We start from the raw sequence: 24,576 nt of genomic DNA on the forward strand, positions 1-24,576 counted from the left end.
CATTATTCTTTTCTGTGTTAAATGGGAAAAGAGAAGAAGCATGATAAATGAAATTACTGTTAGGTAAATCTCTTTTATTGCTTCCCTATATTCCCCATCAAATTGTAGCCAAAGACCATGACATAGTTTATTTTTTACTTTATATATATTTTGGTAAATAGCATAGTTTTTTAAGAAATGCACAGAATGTGCAGCCTAAATAGTGTAAGCCATAAAATGATGTATTATTTATTTAACTGATAACATGAGGCTGTTCCTTCTTTTCCAACTAATAACTATATTCTGGGTGAAATAAACTCTGAAATCAAAGGTCCTTAATCCAAGACGTGGCTGAGCAAACGTGGAGCTTCCCCAAGTAGTTCTTATGCTGTGCTTTCTCTCTTCCCTCTATTAAATGTGTTATGATTGACTGCTATAAATCCCTAAGCACCTTCATAATTCCCAATCCATATTCCTACAGGTTGGGATTTGCAAATCAGTTTAAGGGAGTTAAGACACCCAACTGCCATTGAAAGTCTTAGCCACAGTAAATATGGCTCCCTCTAGTTCTGATTCCCTGTATGCGCCACAAGTCTTTGTATTAGATTTTTGCCCCGGGGGGAAGACTTAGCCCTCTCTCCCCTCTTACCACTGATAGTAATTCCTTTTAAATAGTTTTTATTGTCAGGACCTAGGGGAGGTTGCATGACTGCAAAGGGAAGTCACACATTGAGCTGTGTTTGTTGTGGATATGTTGATGGGGAGTTCTGAGTAGAGGGATTTATATAGTAGTAGCCAGTCCATATAGCTTTATTAATATTTTCTTATTCAACAAAATGTCCATAGAGAGATTATACAAACCTTCTGCTCTATTTAATAATAGACTTCAGCTAATCAGAGTATTAGGGATACAGCGTGGCTCAGTGGGTCACACCTGAGAATACCAGATTCAGGACAAATTGCTGAGAAATAATGCAGACTCACCCCCAAAACTGGTGGTTATTCTATCATTAGATTATACCAATCCATTAAAAAAAGTAAACTTCTGTCTCCAGTTAACACCAGTTAACAAGAAGTCAAAAATGCAGTCTCCTTAGGCATTCCAGCACTTATTCACCACCCAGACACTAAATTTTATGATGAGTGACTATTGATAACCAGTTTAATCAAACAAAGGGTTTTTTTGATCCCAAGAGATCAACCACATACCCAGGTCAATATATAACTCAGATCTTACCCAATAATCATGCTGTTGCCAATCCTTTAGTAATTAAAATCCAAAGGTTTATTTGTAAAGAAAGAAGAGGAGAATTAAAATGGTGATGGAAATCATACACACAAGTGAGTGCAAAGTTCTTATATCAGATTTGAAGCAGTGATGGAATAAAGTGCTTGTTTGCAAAAGTCTCTCTGGAAATTACTCAAATGGCTTGGGAGTCATCAAATCCTTGTTTAGAGCTTCCTTGTTAGATAGAAATCCAGTTCAGAGAAATGAAGCAGGAAACGAAGACAAAATGGAGATGTTTCCAGGGTCTTATATACCCTATCCCTTGTGACTGGAATTTTACTATCTCAACAAAGCTCACAGTCTCAGTTCGCCGAAAATTACAGGCAAAAGATGGAGTCCAAGGTCACATGTCAAGTCACATACTCTTACATTGCTTTGATGGCTCACAGGAGCAGCCATTGCCCACTTGGAGGCTAAGGCATCCACAGGAAGATTTGCTGGGTTGGATGAGCTTCTCCTATGCACCTTGTGAGAGTCAATTGCTTTTGAATGGCTATCAACACAAAGCTGTCTGGCTTCAATGAAGATTTTACCTGGTGGGTCTTCCCCCTGGAACAAACACATATGGGATATAGATCTATAGCCAATATTCATAACTTCAGATACAGAGAAGATATATGGATTTGAACAGGTCATCTTTAGCAGATCATAGCTTTTCTATTGACACCTTACATGACGTACTTTGTACAAGATTTGTTGCAACTGTCTAACAGTGGCAAGATCAATTATATAAATGGACATGTTTCAGTCATACAGCATCACACAGGGATTTGTCGATTGTATGGGTATTAAATAAAAAACTATACTGCCATTACGCAAATCAGACATACATATCTATCTGGTAGCCAGAGTGTAGGAAAACTAAATAACTGAAGGTTTCAGAGGAACAGCCGTGTTAGTCTGTATTCGCAAAAAGAAAAGGAGTACTTGTGGCACCTTAGAGACTAACCAATTTATTTGAGCATGAGCTTTCGTGAGCTACAGCTCACTTCATCAGATGTTTACCGTGGAAACTGCAGCAGACTTTATATACACACAGAAATCATGAAACAATACCTCCTCCCACCCCACTGTCCTGCTGGTAATAGCTTATCTAAAGTGATCAACAGGTGGGCCATTTCCAGCACAAATCCAGGTTTTCTCACCCTCCACCCCCCCACACTGAAATTACTCTTTTCAGAGTAACAGTCGTGTTAGTCTGTATTCGCAAAAAGAAAAGGAGTACTTGTGGCACCTTAGAGACTAACCAATTTATTTGAGCATAAGCTTAAAGCCAATAATAAAGCTTATGCTCAAATAAATTGGTTAGTCTCTAAGGTGCCACAAGTACTCCTTTTCTTTTTGTGAAATTACTCTGTAGTTATTGATCATTACTTTGTACCATTGGAACTATCTGACCTGCTGACACAACTCCAATTCCATGTAATGGTACATAAATAAATCCTTTCCCCATGTGACTGACTTTTTTGTAATATTCAGGGATCATTTGGTTTGGATGTGTGTTTCAAGTCTATCAATTTCAGAACTTTTGAGAATTTATTTTGAAAGATTGCTGTCTGCTGTGCATTTTAGGTTTTCAGGAAGCAAGCCAAGGAATTTAGGAAACAATACAAAACTCAGAGAATGGTTACCACAAAATGACCTCCTTGGTGAGTACACAATGTGGTGAAAGCCTGTTTTTTAAAAAAATAAAAAAATAAAAAAAAGGTATATGCAGTTGACAGTGTTGTAACATTTGTTATTTTAAAGCAATAAACTTCTGTACCAGAAATAGTGCTGCAAGAATGTAGAACTCAGAATAATCTGAAGGTAATTAAGCCACTTTTTATGCTCTGAGTGCAAAAGAAAAGTAATAATCCTGGCTAATTAGTGAAGTTTGTCATGTATTAAGAACATAACTGAAGACTTCCATTTTCAGTTGCTTACAACTTTCTGAAAAATTCTCCATTCCAGCTGTAAATTTTCCATGGTGGTTTGTTTGCTTGTTTTACATGTTTGCTTGCTTTTTGGGTGGGGGAGTTTCAACAAAATCCAAATCTTTAAAATTTGAAAATTTAAATATGCCACTTATCTGGAGGACTTCTCGTGCTAATAATTTACAACAAACCAAAACCTAATTGATTTCAGTGTTTAAAATCTCAAGGAAATCTTTTTCAGAACACTATGACACTAAAGACAAGGTCCTGCTATCTTTCCTCAGATTCCCCATCACTAAAGTGGTAATTGATTCGTTAATGTTTGTACAGCTCTTTGAGTATATAAAGTGCTAACTAAGGTAAATTGGTTATTATTATAATTTGGTTGTCATAATAGTTGAAAGGCTTATTCATTTTTGGTTAAATAATCAAATTATTTGAAATTAGGGACTCCAAAGGAACCAAAGACTGTGTCATCTTTAGTTAAGCACTTACAACATCTGTGGTGTCTGACAGTTGGATTGCTGCAAAGATAGTAATGATGTTCCCAATGAACAGGTCAACAACTGAAAAAAGTCATGGCTTTGACTCAGTCAGTGACTTTTATTGGCCAAAATTCTGCAAGAGAATTTGTACCACTTGGAAAACCACCCAGGAATACCCAAACACAAAATTTGATGAATTCATTAAATTCATCCTTTCAGTCAGCTGGCAGTTTCTCTTACATAAAACATTCCCCATCTCCTATGTTTTTTAACTCCTCCCCAAATGCATGTGCCTGGACTCTTGTATAAAGTCACCACCCTTTACGTGGCCATGGCTGTTCCTCAAAATTAAACAATTATTTTTCTTAAATACAAGGGCTAAACTAAGTCAGGTGTATCTACAGTGGCTGTTCACTGTCTTCCCTAGTCAGATAAAGTGAAAATCAATAAATTATTATAATTTTATTTATGCATTTATTATTTGTATTGTGGTAGTGAGTAGTGGCTAGAGGTGGGCTCTATATAAGCACAAAACCAAATTATATTCTTTGCCCCAAAGAGCTTATAATATGTTACTTGCTTTATTCCTTTTAGCTCAGTATAAATCCCTTTATCATTCCAACGAAACATAGTCCTGATCCAAAGCCTTTGAAATTGGTAGAAAAACTCCTATTGAATTCAATGGGCTGTGGATCAGGCCACATCTGAGCAAGGGGAAACCTATATGTACATAATATAACAGAGAAGACACAGATTCCTTCCTTAAGTTGGGATGAAAGAGAACCCCAGTGGAGTCTGCTTTAAAGCTTCTGTCTTGAGTCCAGACCATCCTCTTGGTCAGAGTCGCTGAGGTCTTTAAGATCATTGTCCTTCTCTCCTTCCCCAATCTCAGCTCTATTTCTTTCCCTAATGGTTGGTTCTATTAAAACTAAGATGGCCAACTATAGATCATTCATAGAACTTCATTAGTCCACCTCCAAGAGGGCTGAGAGAGAGAGGATTTATTTCACATTTCTTTTAGTTTCATAGCTGATTTTAAAAAAATCAATACTTTGTGGCCTTCATAAATGGGACAACTGCACTGAAGAAAGCTTTATAACTGCAAAAGCTATGCAATCATGAGATAATATTTTAAAAAAAGAAGTTACTTATGTAGAAATTTGCTACAATCATGCTATCTTGGAACACTGCTGACCCATAACTATTAGTAAGTTGAGTACTATATGATATTTGCTTTACCAGCAAACACTTCAAATATGCAGTCTTTGCTGATGTTTTCAGTGAAAATTCAGAAACACACACACACACACACACTTGATTGAAACCTCAGGAATGTGTATGTGTGGCAATATAGTTATATATTTGCTGCTTGTTCCTACAGAAGCATTTTCAGGCATAGGATGTGGATTACAAATGGATAACCTCTCTCAGTTTATTTATCAGGATATTAAACCATTGCTGGGTTATCTAAGCACCTGAGAAATAAGAAGTCAAACAACTGTATCTCAGACATAATAGTTTATTTGTAAAGAATGTTTTAGATTTATTCCCATGAGCTTTTTCACTTTGTGTCAACAGTGTATGAAACCCTGGTGAGCTTAGGACCCAGTCAAAGCTTATGGTTGCTTCTAGGTTATCTAGAAGCTGTTTTCAAAACAATGCCAGTCTAAAGATTCATTCTGAGGAGTAACTTATTAAAAAGCAAGTAAGTAAGTGTGTGTGGGTGGGTGAGAGAGAGAGAGAGAGAGAGTATTAATTATAATGCAGTGATGAGGCAAATGAGTTTTAACTAAAGTAGTTCTATTGTGGTAACCACATTGCACTGAGTGAGTCAAATTCTTTTATTTAATACAATAATATATTGTTACTGTTACAGTCAGACCATTTTACCCCAAAGAAATTAATTATTCTGACACTAAAGACTCCTATTTTTTATGAATGGAGCTCGGCTGTTCTCAGTGGTGGCAGATGACAGAACAAGAAGCAATGGTCTCAAGTTGCAGTGGGGAAGGTCTAGGTTGGATATTAGGAAACTCTATTTCACTAGGAGTGTGGTGAAGCACTGGAATGGGTTACCTAGGGAGGTGGTAGAATCTCCATCCTTAGAGGTTTTTAAGGCCCGCTTGACAAAGCCTTGGCTGAGACGATTTAGTGGGTGTTGGGCCTGATTTGAGCAGGGGATTAGATTAGATGACATCCGGAGGTCTCTTGCAACCCTAATATTCTATGATTCTATGAATTCTTGGGAATAAGGGTTCTCTCCTTGTTTCGGTTATAATGCTAAGTTAGTATGTACCAATGGTAATAATCAACAACAGTCAGTTAAAAGTAATCAGCTTTGGTCCCTCATGAAACTGATGTTTTATTTAGTTAAAAATAAACACAAGGCTTTACAGGATGCTCCAATTCAATCCTATTATTCCTTCAACTTTTCCAACAAATCAATGTAACCTGAAACCACTCAGTAATACTTTCCACTCTAAACAGAAATCTGAGGAAAGGATACCTGGAATGTGCATCTTTGTGCTGCTCTGCGGTTACCATGTGAACATAACTTCAGGGTCTGCTGGAGTTGACTTAGTCAGAATTCCTCAATATCACACTTACCATTTATATTAGTTATTTAAAACCATGTTATGAAATGAGATTTTCATTTTATTGAATATACCCCATCTTGTATGTTGGACTATAAGGAATGAGAAAACATCGATTGCAAAATTTCTAAGGCCTAAATGCAAGAAGTTACTTGAACACACATGTAACTTCAAGCAATTGCGTGCGCTTTCCTGAACTGAAGTCATAGAAACTTGAAAAGAGCTGCAATATACTCAGATTTATTAAACCATTTTATACTGTGCCTCACAAAATCTTGTTTGAAAAAATCGTTCAAATTGGTTTAGACAAAAACAGAGGCTTGGAAACAAAGGATAATGATAAATGGCAATATATTAATTTGGCAGAGAGAGGCATCTAACAGGGAGCTGGTTTTGTGTACTCATTTCACCAATGAACTGGGAAAGGGTTTAAAACAGCACACTATTCAAATAATACTTGATTGGGAAGAGTTGCTGAATGTGGTAATTGGTCTTTTCTATTTCTAATTTCAGTAATTTTATGATACATAATATACATGTTTGTAAAGCATTTTCTTTCCTTTACTTCACTTCTCTTCTCTGTAGGTCATGCTAACATTAAAGCCTTCCTTAGCCATGGTGGTTTGAACAGTATTTTTGAAACCATGTACCATGGAGTGCCTGTGGTGGGAATTCCCCTCTTTGGAGACCACTATGATACTATGACCCGAGTACAGGCGAAAGGCATGGGAATATTATTAAACTGGAAGACAATTACTGAGGATGAACTATATGAAGCACTGGTGAAAGTCATTAATGATCCCAGGTAAGGAAATGTTTTTTTTCTGAATTGTCATTGTAGGTTAAATCTTTATGTAGATGAGGATTTGAATGCACAAATATTTATGCAAATAGAGATTTCTGCACACAGCTGTGTTCCTGCCTGGTTGTCCAGTATGCACAAAGAAATGTAGGCATCATGGATACACAAAAAGTCAATCCTTTAAAACGTGGCCCTATACATAATGCAGACAAATCTTTCAAATAATTAGTACTCTATCTGCCATATTAAAAATCATTATCCTCATTTACTTTTCTTGTTAGCACGTTCAGTCACCAGGTGAAGATCCATGACCATTAATCCTATATTTCTCAGGGACAACAACAGGCCCTTTCCCCACACACTTTATCCTTCTCTGTAAAGCAAAACATCTGTATATCTGTCTTGATGGAATCACTATGAATCAGTAGTAACATGTAGAATGGTCATTTTTTGCTGTGTTGACAGAAAGATTTAAATATATTTTATGCATATACGTGGCTCCAGCAGCTGGAATATTTAAATTGTAGCTGATCCAAAATTGTTGTCTGGGTCCTATGGTATAACGGATACAAAAGAGTAACCTTGTCTTGTCTGCTCGGTTTAGAATAAACACAAAGTTCTCTTTTCTCATCCCAGAAGCAGATTTATCTTGGTGCAGAGGTGTGTCATTCAGGCTGATCAGTAAAATATTATCATCTCTACAAAGGATTATGAATCTGAGGTCTTGAGTTTCTCTCATAATTCACCTGGACTCAATAATAGCCTGGGTTCATAAGCTGGCTTCTATGTTGGCATGTCTGGAACTACAATTGTCATGTTTTCATCTGCAGACACTTTAATTTGGCACATGTATTAGTCACTTCAGTCTGATTCTGTTTGCTTACCATTACTCTTATATCTGAAGTCCTCTCTCACTGCGTGGCTAGAGGACAAGTCTTTATGGCTGAATTTGCTCTTGGATGTCCCCTTAATTTGTCATGACAGACACTTTGGATGAAGTGTCCACTAGTCTTGTAGCAGAGAGAGCTTTCTCTTTTGACAGGCTGGAGACTGGATGGTCTGGCATGTTATTACTATTCAGTGGCAGGATGAAGGGCATGATATTAAGGATCCAAAGACATAATAGCACCACAGAGGCACACTGTAAACAGAGTGGCATGAAGAACATTGATGGGGCAGCCAAAGACTACCCTGTCTCTTGTGCACAGAAGGAATTAACTGTTCCTATTGACCTTTTATATTGAGTGAGTCTTGTTGCATTCTAAGACACACTGACTGATTCAGAGTCACTGCCAGTCAGGAGGACGGGAATATCATCAGTTCACATCCGTGATGATTTGTCAAAAATGTGGAATCTGTGAAAGGGCCCTAATGGCTTCCCAAACAAACAGGAAGGGAGAGGTATTCTTTTCCAGATTTTAGAGACCTTTATATCTGGGGGTTCCACCAAGCATATGGCTTCTATTCTGTCTCCATCTGCAGGGTAGAAGAAGTTACACCCACTCTGGGCTTGCAGAAAGGAACCTGGAGAAGTCACATTAACAGATAATAAATTACTATAAGCTGTTAGCAACCTGTGGTGAACAAAAGCATGTTGGTTTTATAGCATATGGTTGTGTGAGAGATTTCACTTAGTCTTGTTATAGTGACAAATTCATGCTGTCATCAGGACTATTGCCATTGGTGACAGCACACATTCTCATGGAGTGTGTCTGGGTTCACACTGTAGCGAATGTAAGAAAATCAACTGCTAAACCCAGTGATTAGTGTATTTAATCATGGTACTTAAGAGGAGGAATATTTATGTATTAAATCCTTAATCCAAATGCATGTTATCCTTTGTAGCACATAGACTATTCCTAAATTAAATAAGTCAATGTTCTAGCTAGTTGTCTAGTGGATTACACTGTTGGAGATTTGGACACAACTTATCGGGTTGATAGGGACAGTGTCTGTGGGTGACACTTTTATTGGCTTAGGGCAGGATAATGCTATGAGTAAATGAAACAGTCAGTAGGAGTAGGATGTTAATGAAGGAAAAATACCTATGTAGGAAGTTGCAAAGGAAATCTCATGAACCCCACTTACATCAGACTTCCACTGTACAATTATCTGATATGAGGAGGGGAGGTCCGCTTTAGTAATCTGTTTGTCGTGAAATAAAGGGAAGAAGGAATCCCCATGATCAGGGCATTCTGATATTAAAAAATAAATTTAAAAAATGCATCCCAAACACGAAAGATCTAGTGTCAAACAATATAAAAATCTGTTCAGACTATATTAGAAACAGGGCATATCACTTTATTCTACACCTCTCTGATAATAGGCAACATTATTTTCCATATTTCGTTGGACAGGAGTATAAATGAACAATATGTTGGACAGAGAATGTGCCTAGTTTAGTGGGAGGGGAAAATGTCTCTAATTTGTTATGTTTAATTTTCAGTGTTCACCCCATGCAGAAGGCCAACAGAAGAGCAATGCATCACTAAAGTCCCATTTAAACCCTTCTGCTGGCTCTCTGCATGGGGTGAATTTTACCCCATATTAACATATGTACAGATATAAATGTAGGTACAACTATTGTCAATATTTATTTTTCTCTGAATACTTTTACTATTGCATTGAAGAGGACTCACCTGTCCTATAGTGCATCTCAAACACCTGCCAGCTGCTGTTCTTTGTCATTTTCCTACCAAAATACCCCACTCAGTATGGAGAAATTCAAGTACATTTCTGTGTTCACATGGATACTTGTCATTTGAGAGCAAGATAATATTCCTAATTTGTCACATTGTTTCTTTCCTGCAGCTACAGGCAACGGGCCCGAAAGCTGTCTGAAATTCACAAGGACCAACCCGGACATCCTGTTAATCGGACAGTGTACTGGATTAATTATATCCTCCGACACAACGGAGCACAACATCTACGTGCTGCTGTTTACACCATCTCTTTTTATCAGTATTTCTTATTGGATATTGTCTTTGTTGTACTACTTGGTGCTGCCTTATTTTATTACATTTTGGCCAGGATAGCAAAGTTTATCCACAAACAAAGCAAACGTCTTTGGTCAAATGATGAACATAGCACCATTAATGGACATTACCACAACGGGATACCAAATGGCAAATATAGAAGAAATGGTCATATTAAACATGAAAAAAAGGTGAAATGAGCCAACTACCCCATGTACAGTAATGAATCAGATCAATAATTGAATTTTATCGCTGTAACTTAATCTAACAACTACTTAAAGTAAAACATCAGTAAACAGTTCTAACACTCCCCTACAGTATGTAACCTTATATGATGAGATTCTACAGAACTAAGAAACATCTTTAAAAACAAAACAAAAAACACAACCTAAAATGCAAAATGTATTTTATTCTTAATACTGATGCAGAGAGGGTATTTTGGCACTGACATTTTTAGAAGCCTTAATTCTCTGAAGTAATTAAATGACCGTATTTATGATTTTCCAGTTTTTAAACCTGAATGTGTGCGTCCCAGATAAGGAAAGGTTTCCTTTAACTTGCAAAGATTTTCTTTTTTTATTTTATATATATACCCCTCTTTTAGCTGAGAGTATTTTAGAGCTAGCTCTGTGTTCTATTTGTTAAAGGTTTGACATGTTGCTTAAGAATGATGTTTCAATAAAGTCATCTTTCCCAGTGTTTGACACGCAGCAATTAAGTTGCAGATTGAGAATGCAGCCATAAAAAAGAACTTTCTCAAAACTGAACATTGAAGAAAAAAGGTAAAAATATGTACTGCTTTCCCCCCCAATAGGCTACATAATTCTTCTGTTCTTTGCCGTTGCTTTAGAGAAAGGGATTTTGATCAATCTGGGATAAGTTGTAAATTTTATATTTATGTATGTTTTATTTTTATTTTATTTTGTGGGGTTATTTGCCTTTCCCTACATAAATAATTTATTCCACTGGAAGAAATGTAGGGGAGTTTTAATTAAATGAATAAAATGGCTGTGTGTGTAGAATGCATAATTAAGAAAAATAAATGAAACTCAGAAAAAAAATGTTTTGGCCCTGAGCTCAGTGTAGAAGGTTTGCTATGGCCCTTGAGCAATGCAGAATCAAACCACTATGTAGGGTTTGTTTAAGAAAAGTTGAATGTCTTTCCTAATAATTATTATTATATTATTAAGTTTTTTCTAAATCACAGTGTTGTAGATGTTCTCTTTAAACAGTTCTATCTGGAAAAAATATTAACTTATATTGGTCTGGACCACACCGTTCCTGACATAGTTGCCAACACTAAAGTCTCTGAACATGGGATGGGTTCTCTGGGTGGTAACCAATGCATGTTTAGAGGTTTTATGTCATGTATGACATTAAACCTAGCAAACCAAACACAGTTCATAGAGATTGTCTCTTCTGCTCCCCACTATGGCCCCACCCCTCAGCAGTCTCTGTCAATCATCGAGCTGACATGCGACTTCTCTGTCTTTTGAATGAAGAGTGGGGATGCAGGGCACTGGTCATGAAATTAGAGCTGTCTTGCTGAACCACAGTTGGCAACTATGTCTTATTTCCATGTCATTCTGTTTACTTGGAATTTGTACTACACATGTTGTGAGTGTATGCATTGTTTATTTATAGTTTGAAATCCCATGAATGACAGAGGAAGGAAAGAAGCCCATTTATCTTGTGTTGTTCACTAACATGGGAAGAACTGTGAAAATGACAGAATGCTGAGATCATCTTCATACACAGTGACATTATATTTCATTATCATTCCATCAGGAGCCTCTCTTCTATAGCAATAAATAACATTACAAAAATGTTTCTAATATATGGTACAGTCATTTGTACTGCTTTCCGAATACTTGAAGAAAATGGTGTTATAAATAAGCCAATTACATATATCTTTTTACAATCTTATCAGTACATGGCAACTAAAGGAACACATCGAGGCGATGAATGGTGGGATGGTAACAGGATTTTGAGTGTATGATGAGTTGCTTTTACTGTTTTTGGTTTAGTGAAAGTACAAAAGCACTTACTGGATGATTAAGCATAATTTAATCTTCACTGTGATAAAACTTATGTAATAAACATGGATTTAATAGAGAAATACTGTTGTTGGAAGTACATTTTTAATCAGATGATTCATATTTGTCTGGTTTTGTGTATATGCATTAACTCACTCAATGTGTGTATGTATAACTGTATATATGTATATTAAAATACATATATACTGCACTGGTCAGTATGTACACTCAAGGGCATGGTATGTATGTGAAACTCCAAACATAAATGTTTTGTGAGCATTATTCTGTTTCCTCATAGTAAAAAGCCCATACTGACAAAGATTATAGCATTGATTTTAACTGAATCCCCTGCCAGATTAAAAATGCAGTAGCCTAAGAATTTCCAACATTTATACTAAACTCTCCAATAATGTAGAGTTTGCAAGAAAGAGGTGTTTTTTTTTTTCTGAAGCATATTTTATTTGTAAATAACTTGGTTTTATTTGGCCATCTGTAGGGGAGGGCAAACCAAAAAAGAGTGATAATAATATATAAAATCAGATATTGATTTTCTAAATAACAAAGTCTTCATATATCAACACATTTAATTTATTATTGTAGTGTAGACATTCATTTAATACTGACTTTTATACCAAACCACTGCTAATGTGTTCCTTTGAACTAGTCTTTTGCACTGAGTAGGACTGACTATGTTAAATTATAAAGTTTAACAAGATATAGGGGGAAATATATTTGTTTTACAGAGGTGTTTATTAAAATGTATAGGGGTTGCTCTCTGATTAACTAAACAGTGTTTCAGTGTGGAGTCTACATTTGGTCTGAGGCTGAAGGTATTTTGCATTTCCTCATACACCCATCTTCCCCCATTACAAGCTTTCCTATCAGACAAACTCTTAGTGGTTGATTGCACCAGTTGTACTATTCTTCCAGAAAGCAGCTCTGGCAATAGTAACAGTGTGAAACTGGTGTGAGTCTAATCAGTTTTCTTCTCAGCTCTTGCTGGCACAGGGTAGTAAAAAGGGTCTGGCCCTCCCTGGCCTTGCATACTGTGTAGTATTTACAGCTATACAAAGTGAGTACAAAGTGGGTTTAAACCGCTACAATCCATGTAATTAAGGAGATTTCTTATTTGGAGCCCTTTACATTCACTTTGCATAGGTATAAATAATTACATGAGCTCTCAGGTTGTGGACAATCAGAACCAAACTCATTACGCAGAAATAACATGGTATTATCTAGAGGGAAGTTGAGAAAAGAGGCAAATGTCTATATATAATGAAGGATATATAGGGGATGCAGAAGTTGGAAGCTTTCAGAAGGAAGGGGAAGGAGGGAAATCTTAAAAAGGAAGTAGAGAGATTGAAAGACAAATAAATAGCTAATTATTCAATCTTTGGATGGAAACTGTATTTGAGTTTCTTTTGGCTACTATGCTAACCAGTGGTGATATTTGCATAGGCTGACAAAAGAAATTGAGGAATTAAATCTCTTTCCAAAGTGTTTGATTGCCTCCTACCATAACTTGGCAGAATATGTGGGAAGGAGATCCTACAGGCAAAAAATAAATGAAAGAAATACCACCTGAGCTAATGAAGGACAGGGACTGACATACTGCCATCTGTAGAGTTTGCTCCTTACTTCCCTTCCCGCTCCTCGAGAGAATATGAACACATACCATACTTGAGAGGTTCTGAGGATGTCAGAAAAAACTGCAGATCCTCCAAGAATGAGTTCAGCCCTGAAATTGCTGTGATGTGTTCCCCCTGTTTATTTCTGACATGTACTTTGCTTATGTGCAAGCAACTCTCGTTGACTTCTGTAGTGATCACACACATGTTTTGAAGGGCAGACTTTGGTCATTAGGTTGTAAGTGGCCTCAACTGCCATATATGTCACAGCTGAGTTGAGGGGGCTCAGTACCTGCTGTAGATAGAGGGCGCACTTGAAATTTCACTTTAATTTTAGAGGCATTCCTGGCATCAGCAGAATTTTCAATTTTAAATACAGGGTATATGTATGCTGAACTTTATATGCTTCTGTGTTTGTTGATATTTTATGTGCCCTAAGAAGTGCATGTTTTGCCTATTTTTTAATTAAAATGTTTCATACTGGCTTTCATGGGGGGGAACTCCTCCCACATTTGAGCACCTTCTAAATACTTGTATAGGGTAAAAGGTACCTTGCACTTTGTGGCCAAGGTGGGAAACCCACTACAAATTCTCCATTGGTAGAATTAGCAACAGTCATGGTAGGCACTGTGACAGCAGCACATGGTATTCACGTGGGCTGGGATTTTCAAGGAAGCCTAGGAGAATTAGTTATCCAAATCCTACTGAAAAGGGATTTGAGCAACCAGTTCTCTTAGGTGCCTTAAAAAATCCCAGTGATACTTGGTTATAAATAAATAAAACAGTCAGAGGCTAAATTGCTTGCCTAAAATGTGGCTGTTTGATCAATTAAAAAATAAACCTGTAAGTGATTTTCTTTCCAGTAAGATCTCCCATAGAAGTAGCTTTGGAAGATGGATATTAAAATATATTAACTTTGAGGAAATAGAAAATAACTGTACTGCCCATTTCCCCCCCACAAAATTTATTTTAGAAAATTAAAAGTGCACCATATTGTTTCTCTCATCTATTCCTGTTCATGACATTTTTTGACATACAAGTTACAAGGATTTGGAATTCCATGAACTATTGTCTATTTATTTTTCTGATTTGAGTTTATATATTTAAACAAGTGTAAGGTATTAATTATTATTAGTCAAATCTGCACATCTAAAATGAAGAGAACATTAAAATGGGTAAGTATGTGTATCCAGATTTGGTAGATATGCTGAGTACTCACCATTCAATATATACAGTGGCCTCACTTTTTTGCCAGTTTTCAAAATACTATAGATTGTGGCGATATTCTCTTTGCTTAACAAGGAGAATACGTCTCAAACTAGTAATACCTCCAGAACAAGCATGAACTTTTCAAGTGTACCCACTGTAGATGGCAGGTATTGCACACACTGAGAACCTTCTAGGAAGTGTTCAGTACCTCGAAGGATTGGGCATTCCTGCCCCAATCCTGCAATTGCGTCTGCCTGTTTAGAGTCCCGCTGACTACATTAGGGTTCTGCCCTCAAATCCTCCACTGATTTCCTGGGGGTTGCAAGGCACATAAATCAGGGCCAAATTTGGTCAAATGTATTCAGTAATAGTACAGGTACAATAAAATCACAATAGTACAATAAAATCACAATGCAGTACCCTGCACTTAGAAAGTAAAGGACTGACTATTCTCAGTGGTAGAAGAGGACAGGACAAGGAGTAATGGTCTCAAGTTGCAGTGGGGGAGGTTTAGGTTGGATATTAGGAAAAACTTTTTCACTAGGAGGGTGGTGAAACACTGGAATGCGCTACCTAGGGAGGTGGTAGAATCTCCTTCCTTAGAAGTTTTTAAAGTCAGGCTTGACAAAGCCCTGGCTGGGATGATTTAGTTGGGGATTGGTCCTGCTTTGAGCAGGGGGTTGGACTAGATGACCTTCTGGGGTCCCTTCCAACCTGATATTCTATGATTCTATGATTTGGTACATACTATGATGTTCTTCCAATATTTTAACAAGAGGATCCCCAGAATTTCCTGTATATATTAGGGTGTATGGGTGCATTGCGGTGGATGGACTGACGAATATTCATTCATTTCTCATTGAAATGCAAATGCTCTCTCATAAATAAGGAAGAAGGCAACATCTCAACAAAGGGCCCAGCAGCGAAAACATATCAGAAGTCCCACTGAAGTTAATGCAACCGTTTTTGTGAGTCAAGTCAGGTATGGACATTTTTGTAGACACACTACCAGGCCCAAACCTACTATACTGCACTTGGCTGAAATATTTGTATTTTGTTTCTGAAAAATATACTGTGGAAGCTGATAGTAAAGCACAGAGTTCAATTTGTAGCTGTTGTATTAAAGAACTCATAGGAGTAATGCAGTCTGTAGGTATCTACCCCAGGAAAAGACTTTAAAATGCTAATTATATTTGGTGCAATCTGGTCCATTCCAAAGGAAAAGAAACATGCTGACTGAAACAACATTACAAGCATATAGATAAGCAGTCTCTAGCAGGAGTAATGTAGCTGTATACAGAAAGAGGGTGAATGCATCAGAGGCAAATAAATCATTCCACAACTCCTTTCAATTTGATAATGACAGAATTTGAACCCGGAGTCGCAAGGACTCTCTGAGAGTCCTCTCTAGCACATCACTGGGTGTTGGTAAATCACCATTTGGAACATGCAAACATCCGAAGAAGCCACACCTGACACATTGTGATCAAAATATGTAGTAATTTCTGTTCCATATCCCAGATCTATTATGTGGATGATGGAAGGATTTCACTCTTTGATATGCCAAGTAAATAGTATTACGGTGTTAACTGATGGTGGTGGGGGGGTGTAAACGAGTAATCATCGACTATCTGTTAGAGCACTTAAGGAAGAATAAAGTAGAAGTTATATACTGAAGTAAATAAAACTTTAAAAAGACATGCTTAAGTTGCATAACAATTTTTAATACTAAATCCATGGTTTTAAAACATTTTGATCAATAATATTTCCTTTGTCTTCCTTTTTTGTCTATGTACTTACAATTACAAAGTGAGTTAAACATTTTGAGAAGTCTCCTTCTCTAGCTATTCTGCAATACATGGCATCTATGGTAAATATGGTGTGCATATTGGAATAAGGGGCATTTTATCATTATATAATTGATATTTTGCTGTTCCAAAAGAATGACCAATTAAAAAATAAACCTGTAAGTGATTTTCTTTCCTGTAAAATAAAATAAAGATCCAGAACATTGCATGCATCTCTCAGCCTTGTAATTAGTCTTCTTAATTACTCTGTAATACAAAAAGATTCACTATTAGATGGGGTCATATCTTAAGCACATTGAAACACAGAAGTTTGAATTATAAGTTTTTCTTATGGTGAATTCAGCTTAATGTAGCTATTCTGAATCAGAGAAATGTAGGACTGGAAGGGACCTTGATAGGTCATCTAATCCAGTCCCCTGCATTGAGGCAGGACTAAGTATTATCTAGACCATCCCTCTGTAACCAGTTCTTAAAAACCTCCAGTGAGGGACATACCACAATGTCCTAGGTAATTTTTTTTCCAGTGCTTAACTACCCTTAAAATTAGGAAGTTTTTCCTAATGTCTAACCTAAATCTCCCTTGTTGCAATTTAAGCCCATTACTTCTTGTCCGGGCCTCCGTAGTTAAGGTGAACAATTTATCCTCTTCTTTATAAGAGCTTTTTATGTTCTTGAAGACTTTTCTCATGTCCCCCCTCAGTCTTCTCTTCTCCAGACTAAACAAACCCAGTTTTTTTTCCCAATCTTTCTTTGTAGGTCATGTTTTTTAGACCTTTGATCATTTTTGTTGCTGTCCTCTGGAGTTTCTCCACTTGTCCACATCTTTCCTGACCTGTGGGGCCCAGAACTGGATACAGTACTCCAGCTGAGGCCTTATCAGTGCTGAGTAGAGCAGAAGAATTACTTCTTGTGTTTTGCTTACAACACTCCTGCTCATAGAATCCAAAATGATGTTTACTTTTTTTGTAACAGTATTACACTGTGGACTCAGATTTAGTTTGTGATACACTATAGCCCTGTCACAGGGCCAGTATCCTGGGGTGGGGCGAGGGCATGATAGCCCCACAGTACAGCCACTAGGGTTGCACCCTGTCTCAGGGTCACGTGGCCCAGTGGCCAGAGTCAGTGGGACTCCCCTTGTCTTCAGGGAAGCACAGCCCAATGGCCAGAGTGAGGAGGGCTCCCATTGTCTGCAGGGAAGCACTGTCCAATGGCCAGAGGCAGTAGAAGGAGGGCGGGGGGGGGGAGAGTTGGTGGGCCACTCCCCAGAACCGGGGGGTGCAGGGCAGCCAGGTAGGGGGACCCAGGCCTTCTCTGCTCCACCAGGTCCCAGCCCAGGACCCTGGTAGTGGCTATAGGTTTTGCCACATAGTCATCAGATTTCAGAGTAACATCTGTGTTAGTCTGTATTCGCAAAAAGAAAAGGAGTACTTGTGGCACCTTAGAGACTAACCAATTTATTTGAGCATAAGCTTTCGTGAGCTACAGCTCACTTCATCAGAGAATCCACCCATAACACACCGACTACTGCAGGGAAACTGGCTGGTCCCTCCCTGGGCTTCCTATCTTGATTCCTGTAGCTGAGTCTGGGTGTCTTCAGGGTCTCAGGGTGCTGCAGATACCTATAATCTCTCTGGGGACTCTATGGGTGCCTGCCTGGGTTGCAGCATCTCCTGCTCCCTTGGTCTGGGCTCCTGGTTGCTCCTCATCTGGAGCCAGAAAGGTGCATCTTCCCTCCTTAGTGGTCAGCCCTGACAGAGCTGTGCAACTCCCTTTTATACTGCAGCAGCAGTTGGAGCATGCCCAGCAGAGGTGAGGGGGCAGGGTTTCTGCTGCTCAGAGTGTTGCCTTAACCCCTTTCTCTCCAGTGTGGGGCCAGTACATCCCATCACAAAGCCCCAGATCCTTTTCTCCTTTCTAGGCAGTCATCTCCCATTTTCTATTTGTGCAGTTGATTAGTTCTTCATAAGTTCAATACTTTGCAGTTGTCCTTCTTGAATTTCATCCTATTTATTTTAGACCATTTCTCCAGTTTCTGATTTTGACATGATTTTGAAGTCTGATCCTGTCCTCCAGAGAACTTGCATCTCCTCCCTGCTTACTATCATCTGCAAACTTTGTAAGCGTTCTCTCTATGCCATTATCTAAATCATTTAGGAAGGTACTGAGTAGAATTGAACCTATGACAGATCCCTGGGGGACCCCACTTGCCCTTCCAACTTGACTATGAATCATTGATAGCTACCATCTGGGAATGGTTTTCCAACCTGTCGTGCATCTACCTTATACTAGGTTCATCTGGGCTATCTTTCCCTGATTTCTTCATGAGATGGTCATGTGAGACAGTTATCATAACAGACATTATTATTAGAACAATGTAGACAAATTTGTAGTACTATATATCATTTTGTAATAAACAGAAACTAGCAACATTGAGAGAATAGGAAACCTTTGTGTTTTAGGATGGCCTTAGAGCATCATTATGGCCCAACTCCTCAATTCCTACTTACATAAATAGCCCTACTGACGTCAGTGGGAATTTGGAACATTTTGGATGGAGGATCACTTGACTAAGAGTTGGAGTAGTCCATATGTATCATAAATGGCAACAGAATTGTAATATTCACATGACTAAGATACCAATGTGTTGTGAAAAAGAAGGCCAAAGGCAGCAAGCTATACATGTAGGTCTGAGGTATAATGGCACTACCTGCAGCGTGTTATTGGTTTTATTTAATATCCTTATTATTATATGTCAGTTAACAAAATAATTAAATGCTTATAGCAGTAAGAACTGGAGGGGAGAATCTTAAAGCAAAAACTATAGTAAGGATCCTATTATCTTTGCCCCCTGATGAGCATAATGATTTTTGGAGGGCAAATTATCTAAGGAGTTCTGTTATTCACATAGCTGAAGTTGCATAACTTAGATTGATCCCCCCTCACAGTGTAGACCAGGCCTATAATAGCTATTCTGCAATGATTATTCCAGAATAAAAGTGTCCTCATGAGGGCTAATTTTGAAGTAATTATTGGAGAATAGCTATTTCAGCAAATTCTGAACTGTAGACAAGCCCTAATTCCATCTTTCAGAAAGAGGAAGAAGTGTTTGGATGGAAGGGAGAAAAAAGTTTAGTTAAGAAATAAACCTCATTGTTTTTTAAAAAATACTTACCTGTCAGCTCAAGGGCTTTTCTCAATTCAAGGTAGGAGTACATCTTATTGTTATCATCATCAAATTCTTCCAATTCCTCTTTCTGAGGTGCATCTTCTCCCAGGACCTTTTCTATCTCAGTTAATGTCAGGTATCCATTTGCATTTTTGTCAGCACCATAGAAAAAGACTTGGAGGTCTATTTGAATCAAAACAGTATGTCAAAATGTGCAATCTTTTACATTTTCACCTAGAATTTACACCAGAATAATCCATTCAAAATCAAGGATGGAGCCTCAAAGGATTCCTAGCCAATCACTCTTTTCAGTTATCATTATGCAATAGATAACCATGTTGCTAAGGTTAGGGTTTTATAGCCACAGTCCAGGCTGTTGATAGGGCACATTTATTTGACCAAAATTCCTTGCAGGGCTCCAGTGGAGCAAATACTATTGCAGCAGCTCTTCTACCCTTGCAGTAGGTGGATTGTGCATTTCTACCCATGTCGAGTGGAGTCCACTGGCTGGTGGTAACTCCATGCATGATGAGTTAAAAGAACCCGAGTAAACACACTAGCCATTTACACCATCCATATGGCTTCTGATCCATCTTTATCATATCCCTCTTTTGTTTCATTCTCCTAATAAATATCCTCTCCATTCTACAAACCAGTCACCAGGTAGTTTACTGAATTAGATAAAAGAACAATCAACAAAAATAAAACAAAGCTGTCAGGTTTTCTCCTGCAAATGACTGATTGCAACTGGTTGATGCAGCCCCCAAAAGAACATAAATGAATCTGTTCTACTTTCTAGTGTCCTTATGAGAGAGGATAAATTACTATATGATGAAATAAAGCCACTTCAGGATCATGTACATTATCTTAATTATAGAATGATGAGTTCTATAGACATATGCATGGTATTAACACATTTTTCCTGTCAACATAAACAGCGAGGTGGTAAAAGGTACAGATGACATTACATTATTTATGTTATTTAAGACTAGAGATGACTGTGGGGAACTACAGCAAATAATAACAAAGCTAGGACTTTGGTCAACAAGATGGCAGGTGATATTCAATATACCACATGGCAAGTACAAGGCAATGTACATTAGAATGGAAAGTTTGAACCACTGATGATTTCCACATTAACTATGACTAGTCAGGAAAAAGACCCTGGCATCACTGTGGACTGCTCAATGGAAATATCTGCTCAGTGCACAGCAGTAATCAAGAACCAAATAAAATCAGTGGTATGAGCTCACTTTGATTTCTCTATTAATCTCTGGCCACCCCCAAATGATACAGCAGAAACAGAATAGGCCCTTAAAAGAACAAATAAAAGGTTTAGAAGCATGGAGGGAATTCTATCTGAGGAAAGATTTTTAAAAATAGTATTTTAGTATTAGAATTGAAGAAATCACATTACACCAGTGTAAAACTGACCTGATATCAGAATCAGGAATATCTAATAAATATAGAAAGGAGATAACAAAGAGTTGACATGATAAAAGAAATCTGAAAATATGAATGGTGTAGGGAAGCAAAAGTGAACTTGCCCATGTTCCCTTTCTCATAATACAAGAACAAAGAAACAACCAAGAAAATTAAAAAGCCACAAATTTAAAATTTAAAAATCTAAAAATAAATAAAATATTTTGCACAACATATAATTGACCTGTGGAATTTATTGGAACTAATATCCTGGATCCAACACAGCTACAACAACATTCTCACAATATACAATATTCTTACACCAGTATGTTAGTCCAGTAAAAGATATGACCTCACCAACATTTTCATTGTTGTTCAAGGTCATTTATACCATCTACAGGAATACTCTAAGCACTGTCTTGCATTGAAACTCATTAACTCATTGAAACTCAAATACATAGATCTTCAAAATAAAATTGCATTGTGCAGAGCTGCTGGGGATGTAACTCACCCAGACACTACCTCCTTATCTGGAATGAAATTCACGCTTGTTGAGGTAGGGCCTACACAAGATCTATGCACCACGTAAATCCTATTTTGAGGTGTTTTTGTGCCTTTTGTCCGGGTGAACTTCAGCCCTGGTGAATACCTTCCAGGTGGGATCCCTGTAGGCTCCTGACATTTTTTCTTTCTGCTTGATTGCAAATAATGTCTTCCAACAACAAGGATCTCACCTGTAAGTTTCTTTATGAAAGGGATGTTTATTTTGTGCTTCTCTTCCACTGTCTCTGGCTCCATGACTTGTGTCTGATGATCCAGAAGAACTGGGTGTGTTGGGTCTTTCACTGGTGCTACAGTGGACATAATAGCAAATTCTTTCATTACATCAAAACTCATGTGAAATTATTACTTATTACTTATTATCACTAATGGCAGAAAGACAACTGTTGCATAATTTATTTTAAATGACATAATTCTGATACTGAAAAACAACTATACCCAGTGTACACTCTCACCAGCTTCTTTTTGTTTTCTGAAGTTATTCAATCATTGTTTAGGGACATTGACCCTACTATGTTCTTTTATTCTTCATCCAACGTGGTATGTGGCTATTGCTAATAGCTGTCAGTAAGCATTAAAACAGTAGGGCCAGATTCTCAGCAGATATGAATAATCTTTGATTCAGTGAAGTCCACAGAGCTCTGCCCATTTACAATGGCTGAGGATCTGGCCTGTAATTCATAATAATGACATGCAGATTGATGTGAAACTAATGGCAATTCAGATGATTGGCATGCTGGTCAAAATATGAAACATAGTTTCCATTCAGTGGCTTGTAACTTTCTTGATCAGTATTTTGAAAGATATTAGTAGTAACTATGGATCCAGCTGGCATGTTGGAACAGACCAAGGCGGGTTACTCTTTTCTTTACTGTTTGTGTTGACTACTCATTTATGCTGAAATAAAAGCATAGGGCTCATGAAGAAAAGTTATTGAGTATCTTTATGTCTCTTTCAAGCAATTGTGTGTGTATGTGTGTGGGGTTGTATTTTGTATATTTCTTACTTGGAGGATATTAATTAGCTACTGTATAGCTTCTGCAAGACAAGTCTCCACATTGAATTAGAGGTTTAGGTGAGTAATAGAAGAACAGAAAGGGAAGTAAAGTTAGAATCAGTAAAAGAAAACATCCCTTGACACAATGTATAGTTAACCAGTTAGAGTCACTAACACAAATACTGTGAAATACTTTTAAAGGGCTGAACAACAAACTGTATTTTGTAGCTATGAAGTTAAAATAATGTAATGGGTAATTTAACTTCAAGTTTCAAGTCATAAACCAATTACAATTGGAAATCAAAGAGTTTTTTCTCCCCCATGTACAGCAAAGCAAAATTACACTGGTACGTTCTATAGTGTTGTTGTCTTCCTTCAAAACACCAAGTGCATTCCTCTGTTAAAGATTGTATCAGCATGTACAATAACTCAATACAAGGTTGCCTGAAATTCATCCAATTCCTGTCAATCTGCTTTATCTTTATCTTTCCAAATGTATCTCTATAGTGAGTATAAATAATGGGTTTAAATGTTAGTCTGGACTGAGGTATATGACCCACCATAATTTTGGGAAGATGGAGACAGAGTTGAAAGTGTATCTTCTTCTGTTTCTTTTAAGAGTTCAGATGTGGACACATAAGACTTTGAGTTTCCCATATCTGTGTGGTTCAAGAAGTTTTCAATAAAATAGAAATCATCTTTAAGCTGAGAGATCTGAAGGAACACTGAATCCAATCCCTGTCAAATAAAGGACCGTTAATAGATAGGCCATGTATTATGTCCATGAAATACTTTACCAACTCTAAAACAACATATCATGCAAAGGCTTCTTTTATGCATATGCAAAATTATTTGGACTGTGCCCTGCAAAAGTGAAAAAAAATCAGGAAAACTTTGCCTCTCAGAATTAAATATTATATTTTCCCCAAACTATTCCTTATTATTCCATCAAATACAAATAGAATGTTGTGGTCAAATTTGTAATGTAAGTACATTGATTTCAATAGACTTTCACTAGAGATTAATATTAAAGTGGTGTTGCACTCTACTGTACTTCTTTTACAGTTTGACAATTGCCATTTTTGTTTGGTTTACCTCTTCCTGAATGGGCTTGACTCAGTGTAGACCCCAGGATCATTGCTTGCCCACAGGGTTCTTAGCAAGTTCAAAGAAGTTTAGCAGACACAAAATTTAGTCCCCATTTTCATTCAATAGAATAATTAACCTCTTGCAGTGTTTGAATTCAGGCAGTCGAGCTAGGTTGTAACTACTGAGTGAAAGGTACTGAGACTCTGTCATCAACTACTAGGGCATACTTCTATTTCCTTGTGTAATTCTAACAAGCCTGATGGTGAAACCTGTTTAATAGGATGAAGAAACTCACTGCACTTATAGTAACTTTATTTGGGATTTTTCTGTTGAGCAGTTTTGGAGTGACTATAAAGCAGACCCTACTTCTGCACAAACTATTTAGAAATCAAACCGTAGTGAGTCTAGAGAGCTGGAATCATGGCTCTTTTTATTTTGAAAAATGAATTACCCAAAAGTAGACTTTAAACATCTTTATATCATGAGTTCAATGCTCACAGAAGGTGCTGGGTTAAAGTTCTGGAGACTTTGAGCCCAATTCTCATTTACACTAAGGCCTCTTAAACTGCCTGAGTGATGACCTGAATGCCTTGACTTAATTTATCAACAGAACGAATA

General features: G+C 37.4%; 2 protein-coding genes across 3 annotated transcripts in view; one reads left to right on the top strand and one right to left on the bottom strand.

Moving 5' to 3' along the window:
- Positions 1–12,158, top strand: part of UGT8 (UDP glycosyltransferase 8) — a 71,634-nt gene extending 59,476 nt beyond the window's left edge. For both annotated transcript variants that reach the window (XM_073340974.1, XM_073340975.1), the window contains exons 4-6: positions 2,840–2,916; positions 6,848–7,067; positions 9,876–12,158. In XM_073340974.1, coding sequence (XP_073197075.1) covers positions 2,840–2,916; positions 6,848–7,067; positions 9,876–10,239 — 661 coding nt within the window. In that variant the 3' untranslated portion in view covers positions 10,240–12,158. The remainder of the gene's footprint in view (positions 1–2,839; positions 2,917–6,847; positions 7,068–9,875) is intronic.
- A 4,723-nt stretch (positions 12,159–16,881) lies between these two features.
- Positions 16,882–24,014, bottom strand: LOC140910322 (EF-hand calcium-binding domain-containing protein 14-like). Its single transcript, XM_073340977.1, has 5 exons — positions 23,965–24,014; positions 23,430–23,607; positions 22,046–22,162; positions 19,896–20,072; positions 16,882–16,966 (listed from the first exon to the last, which is right to left on the bottom strand). The coding sequence occupies exons 2-5, from the start codon at positions 23,524–23,526 to the stop codon at positions 16,962–16,964; spliced, it is 396 nt and encodes a 131-aa protein (XP_073197078.1). The 5' UTR covers positions 23,527–23,607; positions 23,965–24,014; the 3' UTR covers positions 16,882–16,961.
- Between the last annotated feature and the right edge of the window lie 562 nt (positions 24,015–24,576).

This window comes from Lepidochelys kempii, chromosome 4 (genome assembly GCF_965140265.1).
Source record: "Lepidochelys kempii isolate rLepKem1 chromosome 4, rLepKem1.hap2, whole genome shotgun sequence".
Classification (NCBI taxonomy): Eukaryota; Metazoa; Chordata; order Testudines; family Cheloniidae; genus Lepidochelys; species Lepidochelys kempii.